This window comes from Lactuca saligna, chromosome 5 (assembly GCF_052625555.1).
Source record: "Lactuca saligna cultivar CGN05327 chromosome 5, ASM5262555v1, whole genome shotgun sequence".
NCBI classification, from domain to species: Eukaryota; Viridiplantae; Streptophyta; class Magnoliopsida; order Asterales; family Asteraceae; genus Lactuca; species Lactuca saligna.
The window spans coordinates 92,119,319-92,131,131 of NC_136421.1; the positions used below are offsets into that span (position 1 = coordinate 92,119,319).

Genomic DNA, 11,813 nt, shown 5'->3' on the forward strand with positions numbered 1-11,813 from the left:
TCCTTCTTCAGTTTGGTGTTAATCCTTGAGAGTTAGGGTTTCTAGCCCCTTTAGAGTATGGATTGTGGTGCAATTGGTCCCTTCTTGTGTTGAGACTTTGGATCTGGATCCAAAGTGGTCCAAAGACCTTAACTCCTCGATCTTTATGAGTGTCTTTGGGAGATAAGAGTTTGGGATGGCATATTGGGGCCATTTCTTCAAATAGAGTCATTAGGTCTTTGCATGGGCATCAAGATTCAAACTTTACGTGTTTATTTTGCTTAAGGAGGCCAGATCTATGGGTTAGAGGAACGAATCTGACCTTAGGAGGTCATTTGAGTTTGAGCATGGCTTGAACTCGTCGAGTTCAAGAACAGACTCGGTGAGTAGGATGGTTCCCCCCCCCCCCACCCATCAATCATGCAGATGGTAACTCGCTGAGTTGGGGAAGTGACTCAGTGAGTCATTGGGGATTTTGAGGACGTAAGTTCATGGCTAAACTCGCCAAGTCACAATTGTGCACTCGGTGAGTCTGGTCAAAGGTTTGACCGTTGATTTTTGTTGACATTTAGGGTTTGGTCAACTTTAGAGTATTTGAGCCTTGAGAGGGGTAAAATGGTCTTTTACCCTCCAAAGAGTGCTAAGAGAGGGAATGGTCTAGCCTTGGGAAATGTGTTGATGTCGAGTGTTTATTTTCGTATGATTAGGCGGAGTCTAGATCCTATTTCACGGAGTCCGAGATTTCCGAGTTACCGAGTTACACGAGGTGAGTCTTCTCACTATACATTACCTAGAGTGGTATTATGAGGTTACCGGAAGGTCTTATGTGCTAAGTATGAGATATGTGCCATGTATGAGATTATGTGTTATTTGATGTAAGTAGGATATATAATTGTATAGACCGGACCGGAGGGTCCAAAGATTCAGACCGGGCTGGAAGGCCTAACAAGCTATGACCGGACCAGAGGGTCCAACGAGCTACTGGACCGGAGGGTCCCGCTGAGACACATCGACCGGAGGGTCGTACAGTATCCTCGAGTGGCGTATGTGTTGTATGTGGTATTTTGGGGAACTCACTAAGCATTTATGCTTATAGTTGTTGTGTTATGTGTTTCAGGTACTAGCGATGACCATGGAAAGGTGCTGATGTGAACCGTACACACAGAAAGGAGATTTGATCTGTGATCTTGGGATATGTTTGATTTGATAACTATTGTGGAATACTTTTTGAGAATGTTTTATATTTAAAATTTGGTTGTTGAAAAATAAAAAATTTTGTTTTGAAAATCTCGTTGTTACACCCTGTGTAAGTCTTTGTACGCCTCGCGTACTGACCTAAGGCCCCCGATCTTCATCATCGAGTATGCTGAGCGTACCTAAGGGGGTACGTCACATGTACGTGCATTAATGGGCTTTTATGGATCTTATAGTTTTGGGCCTTATTTGTTTTAGGCTTTGGCCTTGGTTGTGATTCTTGATGGCCCAGGGGTAAATTGGTCATTTTACCCCAAGTTTGGATTATTGATCATGGGTTGGAATTCAGTTCCTTATTTGATGTTATTTTGGTAATGCTAGCTTGGGAAGTCGTCAAGACAGCTGTAGGGATGTCAAAAAAACTCGTGGAACCCCGATTCCGTAGGGCCCCCGTCCCGTATGGGGGCATTTGTAGAAAAAAAATCAGGGGCGGGGGCAAAGGTAACTCTCATTTTTATTTCGGGGGCGGGAGTTGGTAGTCCCGTCCCGAAACCCCCGTGGGGGTCCCATTAATAAATTATATAAATTGACATATATTAATTATATACATATAATAAATAATAAAATGATTTTTACAAACAAAAATTCAATAAAAAAAACATGTTTTTAAATTGTTTGTAACATGTAAAATGATGCTATAAATATCTATTTGTTACTCAAAAATAGTTTTTTTTAGGTCAAAAAAAAACTTCTTTTAATCCAAATAAGGTAGCCCAAAGTCAATAATGATTTTGAAGATAAAAAGATATTTAAAAAGCTTGAAGAAGCTGACAACTTTTTTGTTAATTTATTATTTATGAACTTGCTCATTATTATTATCCTAACAAAAACATATTACTTTTTTTAATAAAAAGTTTGAGAACATAGATTGAATTTTTGCTCTTTAGATTGTGTTTATTAATTTTTATTTATGTCAATATTGGTTAGTTTATATATTGATATGTTAATTGTTCGTACGACATAATTAAAATCTCTTTCAAACAACACTTCAGAAACATAATTAGTTTAAAAAAATATATTTGATAATTATTATTTTATTTTATTATTTTATAATTATTAATTAACTTTGACGTAACGGACATAAACATTAAAAAAAATCAACTATTGACAACTTTATATAAAAAAGGGTAAATTACTCGAATGCTCCCTATGGTTTAGGGTAATTTGCGCATTTGATCCATAATTTATATTTTTAACTCGGAAGGTCCCTATTGTTTGTTTTTGTTACGCGCTTGGTCCATATCATACATAAAAAGACTATTTTACCTTTGATTTTTTAATCTATTTAAATAGACACACCCCCAATCCCACCCCTTTCACTTTATCTTACCTGCCCCATCATTTTTTTGTATTTAAATAATAGTCATTTTGGGTAAGACAAGGACCAAGCGTGTAACAAAAACAAACATTAGGGACCAAGCGCGTAACAAAAACAAACAGTAGGGACCTTCCGAGTTAAAAAAATAAGTTAGGGACCAAACGCGCAAATTACCCAAACCATAGGAACCATTCGTGTAATTTACTCTATAAAAAAATATCAAGTTTTTTTCAAGATATAAAGAGATTGGTTCCGGCCCCTTATTTTTAATGTGTGTTCCACCCCCTTCAATTTGGATTAGATTTTGGATATTTAGATTTTTGGATTGGTTTCAACAAAACCGAATTATTATTTTGAATTTCGGATTTATTTTGGTTTATAAAATAAGAACAAAAAAAAAACCCCTTCAATTTGGATTAGATTTTGGATATTTAGATTTTTGGATTGGTTTCAACAAAACCGAATTATTATTTTGAATTTCGGATTGATTTTGGTTTATAAAATAAGAATAAAAAAACACTGAATAATATATATATATATATATATATATATATATATATATATATATATATATATATATATATATATATATATATATCATTTAATAGATTAGAAAATTTCTATCAAATATAATACCTTAAGTACTTATTACAAGTTTTTTGTTTATGAAATATCAAATATTATTATCATTATCCTATCAACATCACCCACATCCAAATTGGCGTAAGCATCTCTTTCCCAAAGCCCGAAACGAACGTTAAATTTGTATGTAATTTCTTTGATTTTGTACAACAATTTATATTCGGATTTTAAATGATGTATATTTAATTTAGATTTTATATGATAGTTTGTATTTTTATAATTATTTTATCCAGTACAAGAGACAACATAAAGGTTATATAATCATTTTCATCATTCAGCACAATCAGAGAAATAACATAACTCAGTCAGATATGGACTTGGCCAGCTTCTAACTCAGTAAATAACTATCAAACGACCCCTTAACTATAATGTTTAATTTTATATAATTCAAAAAGATTGGCTCCTCGTTCCCGAGTTTAACAAAAGAAAAAAAACAAAAGAGAAAAGAAAGTCAAGAGATAAAAGAAGAGAAAGGAAAGGAAAACAAAATTTTCTTTCGTGTTCCTGAGTTTGAGAAAAGTGGAAGGAAAATGAATCATTTTGTTCTTTCTTTCCAAATCCTCCCAAATCGGAAGGAAAGTTAGGTGAGAAAGTGATCCTTCCATTTCCCTCCACTTCCTTCCACTTCTTTCCTTTAATGAAACTCGGGAACACCAATCTCTTTTATTTTCTTCTCATTTCCACTAATTTCCTTTCCTTTCTCTCGCTAAGTTGAACTCGGGAACATGGTGTAAAAGAGATAATAAAGTTTCTCGTTAATTCTCATCTTTGTAGAAACTTGCCAATGGATTATTTTCTTTTTTTCTTCAATTTCCCCACTGCGTGCGCCATCATTTTTTAACCATCTTCTAAATATTATTTTGCTACAGTTTATCTAATGAAAAAAAAAAACAATGCTTTAGGTGGCTAGGCAGTGGTCAAAGGTGAGGCAAAAGCAGCATCTTCAACGGTATTGTTATTCAAGGCAACGGGTGTGAGAATTTGAATAAGTTGGTGGTAAATAATGCAATGAAGCTAATCACTGCGTCATTACTTACTTATGAAGAAATTAAAATTCCATATTTACATAGTGGCATATCAATCAAATGATGATACGAAGAGAAATTACATACAGGGAGGGGAATGGAATCCTACAAGTTAGTCTCCAGGAATGCTTGAATTGCCAACCCCGCCGCCCAAACATCATCTTCTAATACATGCTCTTCTGGGGAATGACTAATCCCTCCACGACACCTAACAAATAGCATACCAACCTATCCAACAAAAACAGACCAAACCCCATCACGTGAGATTCTTTTTTTTTCTTCTCTTTAATAATGAAATGAAGGACAAGATATAGACCGACTGACTGGGTTGATGTCAATAGAATAGAAACTGCAAATCTTTGTCTTGCCCAAAGCTCAAACAAGGTTAGAAAGGGACTGATGCTCGATATTTCATCTATGTAAAAGACGCAAATACCCTCTCTCGTATATGTACAACTGGACAAAAACTGTCCCACCCAAAAAAGTGAAACAAGGTGGGATAGGACTCGACCTCAATCTTTGCCATTAATGCCCTCGTCATTGGAAACATCCCAACAAAACTTGTCCAGTCCCATCCCATTCCGAATAACAAAAGCAGCCTTGTTACAAAAGATTGAACGGAACTAGAGAATAGACAAGAAATCTAGGGATATATTTGATGATGAGGATGCGGAGGGCATTTAGGTCTTTTGCACAAACGAGAGATCGAGAGCGAGTCCCTTTCCCAACTTGTCTCGCCATTTTGGATTGGAGAAGAAAAAAGTAAAAATTTTGTCCTCTAATGTCGTTAAGTGGAGATCAAACCTTGGTCAAATGAGACATGGCCATTGCATCATGGCCTGCACCACTCATGAGTACTGGCACATCACCAATATCTTCACCCGTCATTCTCTTCAAAGCAGTGTAGGTAGCAGATTTCAGCTGTGAATTTAATCCACCATCACAATTTACAGCATCTGCATCATGCTGAACACAATTCACAATAACAAGTTATTTATGCTACATATGTGTCAGGGAAGAAAGTAGAAAATGCACCTTACGGTCCAGGAAGCAAGAAACAGAACGACCATCACATATTCTATGCATCTGATTTGACAATTCGTATATGATGGCCTCCCTTCCTATGTCATCTATAGTACGGATATCTATAGTAAATGATACCTGAAAATGTAATAATGATTATCATCATTTGAGTATTATTATTATTATTATTATTATTATTATTATTAATATTACTCCCTCCGTCCCAAAATTATTGTCCACGTTTGATTTTTGAAGTCTTTCCATGTCAACTTTGACCATATATAACTTTATTTGTATTATATAATTTTTGATGAAACTTATAACAATAAAAATACACTTAAAAAACAATCTATTCATATATCTTGCATAAAAAATTATATAACAAAAAGTAAATTATTTAAGATCAAATTTGAACAAAAAAACTTAAAAAGTCAAACGTGGACAGTAATGTTGGGACGGAGGGAGTATTAATATTATTATTATTATTATTATTATTATAAGGGTTAAATGCAGAAAAAATAGCAATGTACTTTCATCAGTTCTATTATTATAGCATCCTACTTTATTTTTTTCTACTATAGCAACATGCTTTAAAAAACCCACTCAATTATAGCCAAAAAGAATCCAAATACAAACTATAAAACAATTTTCAATGCTATAATATGGCAGATTTTTTGAAGTAAAATCGTGTATTAGAAAGAAATTGAAAGTAGGAATTAGGATGATATAATATAAAAATAAGTAAAGGTAAGGTAAGCCTTATGATTATTGTTATTATAATTCGCACAAACGCACCTGGCCTGGTATGACATTACTTGCACTGGGCCAGGTTGATATCTCACCAACTGTACAAACAAGTGATCCTGAAAGAGATTCAATGGAGAAGGCATTGCAGTGCCCATTACTTGAAATAAAATCCTGTGGGTGTTTACATAGGCTTTCTAATAATACAATTAATTCAGCTGCAGCAACCATAGGGTCTTGGCGCATCGACATGGGAACTGTTCCAGCATGTCCTTGTGATCCTCTCACTGTCAGCTGCAATTATGCATATAAACTTTATCTTTTAATTTCACAAAAAAATTAACAAACCTCTCCCTTATTCCTTATAAATATATCACATATACATCTAAAGGCCAAGTCCAATACATCACTAGGGTTGTTCACTATTTGGATAAAACCACGAAATGTCCAATTGGACAATTTGGATCAGACTACTTAATTCGGATATTCAGATTTTTGGATTGGTTTCAACAAAACCGAATTATTATTTTGAATTTTGGATTGGTTTTGGTTTATAAAATAAGAACCAAATAGTAAAAAAAAAAAAAAAAAAAAAAAAAAAAAAAAACAGAATAATTTATTATTTATTTTTAATTTTTAATATATATCTTTAACCATTTATATATGTAATAAAATAAAAAAAATAAAAAAAAAACTTAATAGATTAGAAAATTTCATCCAATATAATACCTTAAGAAGTACTTATAAAAAGTTTTTTGTCTATGAAATATCAAATATTATTAGCATTATCCTATCAACATAAAATCTAATATATATATATATATATATATATATATATATATATATATATATATATATATATATATATATATATAATTTTAGCTTAAAATACAACAAAGAATGTTAAAACATAATTTTTTTAAATACAAAAATATAGATATCATAATTAAATATCTATAATTTTCAATTTTCAATAAATAGTTATAATAAACATTTCGAGAGACTAGAGAGAATACAAAAAGTATAATTTATAATTTTGACTCATTGACATTAGTTCGAGGTGCAATTCAGTACATGCAAATTGCATTTGCACGATAGACTACCAAATATCAATGATAAGCATACCTTTAACCGTGTCTGTCCAGCAATACCTTTTACCACAGCAAGAGGAAGACCAATTGATTCAAGTACAGGTCCCTGTTCGATGTGAACCTACACAATAATAACAACAATAAATCATAAATGCCCAAAATGCTTTTAACATCTAAGCATCATAATCTGATGTAGGAAACCCTTTACGGCCCGTGTATTTTTGGGCTACAAAATTGGAATGCAAGTTAGGGTTTATGGATTTATTGGTTTAAGCAAAAAATGTCCCAACTCCTCTCACGTTTAAAACGATGAATATTATGAAAATAGTATGTCAAAATCGAAAGGTATAAAATGGTCATTTAGTCTCATTCAGATGGTTTATTCAGTCTAGAAAAGAATTTATCCCAACAGACATCACTAACCATTCAGCCACTTCACGAATATAGGACTTGATGGGAAAAGTACGACCCCTTTTTTTCAATTTTCATTACCTTGTCCATTCCATTCCATCCAATCAAAAAATAACGAATTTTTCAATATGAATAGCTATTGGATTTGTATAGAATTTATTTACCTCCACATAGCCCAAAACAGACTCAGGTTCGTATTTGATCTGACTGAGGTTTTCTTCTGTAGTGTCTATCAAGTTCTCTTTTAAAACATTTTGCACTGTCAAGCCACTGAAATTTTTTTCTGTAAGTTTCACTTAGGATTCAGACACATGACAACAGAGTAAATCATCACTCTACCTTTTGTCAGGTACCTGCAATGTTGAAGCAGGAAGTACCCCTGCAAGAGCTGCACTTCCTAGAAATGTAGATTGAAACCTAACTCCTTCTTCATCACTAAACGCAATTACCTGCAGTATCTCAAGTCTAAGAATGACAAACACCAAAGCCTTGATACTTTTCTACAAGAAAGAACATGCATTTTTTTTTATTAAAGCATGCTACTTTCATATCCTCCTCTTACAGCATTGTATTTTGAACCATCTACCCAATTATAGCAATGTCATCCACATACAAAGCAATTTTCATTGCTATTATTATTTGGATTTTTCAAAGTACAATGTCATAATAAGAAAAAAAAAACTTGAAAGTACAATGCTATATTAGACCCATAAATCATAAACACAAGCTACCTATGCTTCACATGACTTATAAATCATAAATGCCCAAAATGTTTTTAACATCTAAGCATTAAGCACATGTTCTTTTTAGTTAGACCTGCTGAATTATATGTTCATATCGGACCCTACAATATAGTATATAACCTTAGTATAGCATTCACACAAGGGAAACGGTTAAATGCATAACATAGCAATGTACTTTCATTTATTTGTGTATTATAGCATAATACCTCCACTACAACATTGTACTTGTAATTTTGTTTTATTGTACTTTGTGAAATCTAGCATATTATGTACATTTTTGGACAGCATACTTTAAAAAACCAACCCAATTATATCATAGCAGTGAAGCATTGGTTTGTATTTGCATGACATTGCTATAATTGGGTAGATTTTCAAAGTATAATGTTGGAATGGAAGAAGAGAAAGTATGATGCTATAATAAACAAAGTAAAGTACGTCGATATTTCTTGCATTTAACCCAACTCAACCCATAAAAGAAAAAATACAAAAATTTGAACTTACCTCAACCGGATGTTGTAGATACCTTGACCTTCCTGTTACATTTAACACCTTTAAAGCTGATATAGCCGATATTATGCCAAGAGTTCCATCAAACATACCAGCATCAACAACAGTATCCTGTTGAGAGAGAGGAAAAAGAACTCCACCACTTAGGAACAGAAATACTTAAGATAGAAAAAGGCAAAGCGAACTATACAAAAAACCCATTACATCATCAACCTTAAACCTACAAAAAATAATATGGAAAAATTATTTGTATATAATTTTTTGTCATTTCAGCCATTACTAACCTACAAAACCTGGTTAGCAAGTTTGATTTGCTTACATGAGCAATTTTTTTTATGAGGTGACATCTGATGTCCACATAAGCATGTGTTATACTTATGGACACTTAAAAACAATAGTTTTTGACACTTTTACACACGTATGTGGCCATGTCAGATGCCAACTCGTTGAAAAATGTCCAAGTGAGAGCTGCTTTTTTAGGTCAATAATGGCTGAAATGAAGAGAAAAAGTGAATAAAAAACTCATAATGGCTTTTTAGGTAAAAAGTTGATAATGTGTAATTTTTCCTAAAACGTTAAAATCTTGTTATTAATAAGTATTAAGGTGATTACTCACCAAATGAGAACCGATTAGAAGAGCCTTGTTGCTAGCATTTGGTGGTTGAACTCTACCATGCACATTCCCCAATCCATCCACCCACCTGGAAATGGAAACGGAAATTAATGGTGGTCTTAGTAGAGATGTTTCTCAAAATATTAGGACCCCAAAAAGAAAAAGGTGGGACAGGGAGTGTCGCTATCTATGGAAAAGAGGTAAATGCCCTCCTCATCCACATCACCAAAAGTAGCCCTAAGAAGCTTGTCAAGTCCCGTCCTGTGTAGCAAGTAAGATGAAGAACAGACAATGAGTGAACAGAATCTCTCACGTTGTCAAACCAGCATCCTCCATCCACGTTCTGATAAGATTCCCAGCCCTGATGGAAGCTGGGCTCAAGAAAGTCCTCTCCAGATACCCATGGCCATCACTTACCTAATATTCAATGCGACAAATGGTTGGTTCGTCAGTAAAAATATGAATATCTCTTTTCAAGTATCCAAGCAATCTTTTTTTTTTTTTTTTTGTAAAAAGAAAGAGATAAAACAATCAAGTCTTTATATATAAAAGATGTAATTTCTTCATATGTTATACCAACAACAAACCTCATGACTCTGTTTACACAACACATTTTCTTAAAGTGGGAGGTAAGTTCACACAGCAGCAGCGGCATTCCCTCTGCTCTGCTACATGAGGAGCATACCACTCTCATTTTTAAATGTCCCATGAGAGTTTCAACATATTCTTTTATCATAAGTTTTCAAGAGAATATTTATTATTTGACAATTATCGCCGTTACAAAAAGATGATGTCATGATTTCGATCAAGAAGATTCAATTCATCTCTCATTATGCATAAATTTTCAACCAATATTTTGTAAAGTATATTTTTATGGTTCACATAATACAAGTATTTAATACAAGAATTGACAAGGTGGTTAAGAATTAGCACAGTTAATGAAGACTATGACTCTCCATATACATACAGCAACATGGTTTTCAAGACCGCCTAATTAAAGTAAAGAAGACAAATCCGAATTGAAGACATTTACCTTTCCGAGCTCGTAAATTCTTGCTACGGCCTCATCTCTTAGAATTTCAGGAAACAAATCATTCTTGGGACCTTCAATATATTCAACACAGGGTAATATAACTATATAAGGGGAATATTGCAAATCATATATCAAGCCTTACTGAATAAAACTGTACTTCTTATATCCCTAAAAGATTTCTTACCCTTTAACCCTGAATCAAGCAAAAAGAAGAATATTAGAATAAAAATTAGTTAGAACCTATATTATAACAATATGTATCCACCGTCACAAAGCAAACTTGATCAAACATAGTTATAGTAGTAATAATAAGAATAATAATAATATAATAATTTCTTCTGTTAATTTGAAACCTCTTCATTCCGTGACAGTTAGTACAAAAAATTCTTGCAGGAATCATCTAACCTAAAACAACTGCTTTTGATTATCAGAACAGTATTTGATGCTAGGTGTTATTTATAGTTGAAAATCACAGCAAAAAGCGAACAAAATCCATTTCTGTTGAAAATAAGCTGATTCGATCGATATTTGAAAAGTGAAGATCAATAAAATCAGTTAAACGCGACAACGATTCAGAACACCAACACATGAAATGTCAAAAATGAGATTTTGAATGGAGTTAGAATTACTGAAAACGATGATAACCAGAAGCAATTAAAATTATTAGTTGTAGTTAATCCAAATAGCATAAAACCGGAGGAAGATAAATTTTGAAAAAAGAGATGAAAATACCGTCGGGGATGTGCGTAGAACAGTCAGCCGATGACATAGAAAGCAAAAGGATAACGATGCGGAAAAGTGGGAAAACACACGGAATCAATTTGGAAGAATTATAGAGTTCGTTAATTGCAGAGTGAGACGCCATGGCTGAGGCTGCAAGCTCGCAAGCAGAGAAGAGAGCAAGCTGGCTGGCTGCTGGCCACGCAACTCTCTGAAATGACTCTACTCTACTGCTTTTGCCCGTGGATTACTATCACAGCCAGCCCACCACTTTATGGACAAGTGGTAAAATTTCAGGAAAACCCATCTAGTTTAATAAATTCCATATTTCACCACAAAAGAAAACTTTTTTTAAGGTCGCATGCTAGTAAATTCCATATACCATGTACAATAATGTTGTTGGAGAAATTACTCTAATATTGTAGATTAGAGAAATGAGGGAAAATGACTTACGAGTCCAATGAAGTTTCCAAACCGTTTAAAAAACTTTAATTATGTTTTGTCTGTTCAAAAAAATCCAACGAACTATACTTTTGTTTAAAAAATGCTAACTAAGTTACACTTTCCTGAAAGTCAAATAAGAAAAACAGATGACATGGCTTATTACCGTATCGGAAAAATGACTTGTTAGACTAACAAAGTTTCCAAAACGTTTAAAAAACATCAATCATGTTTTGACTGTTAAAAAAAACCCAACGAACTTAAATAAA

The 11,813-nt window shown here is 33.3% G+C and overlaps 1 protein-coding gene across 2 annotated transcripts; it reads right to left on the bottom strand.

The window, feature by feature from the left end:
* Nucleotides 1-4,183: 4,183 nt before the first annotated feature.
* AAH (allantoate amidohydrolase) lies at nucleotides 4,184-11,356 on the bottom strand. Of its 2 annotated transcripts, XM_078997039.1 has the most exons (13): nucleotides 11,116-11,356; nucleotides 10,526-10,576; nucleotides 10,384-10,454; nucleotides 9,664-9,767; nucleotides 9,354-9,438; nucleotides 8,732-8,848; nucleotides 7,827-7,936; nucleotides 7,652-7,757; nucleotides 7,111-7,197; nucleotides 6,037-6,279; nucleotides 5,254-5,379; nucleotides 5,023-5,184; nucleotides 4,184-4,446 (listed from the first exon to the last, which is right to left on the bottom strand). In XM_078997039.1, the coding sequence occupies exons 1-13, from the start codon at nucleotides 11,246-11,248 to the stop codon at nucleotides 4,324-4,326; spliced, it is 1,518 nt and encodes a 505-aa protein (XP_078853165.1). In that variant the 5' UTR covers nucleotides 11,249-11,356; the 3' UTR covers nucleotides 4,184-4,323. The 2 variants fall into 2 exon arrangements, with proteins under 2 accessions (XP_078853165.1, XP_078853166.1); XM_078997040.1 differs by lacking the exon at nucleotides 10,526-10,576 and having other exon boundaries at nucleotides 11,116-11,355.
* Nucleotides 11,357-11,813: the final 457 nt, after the last annotated feature.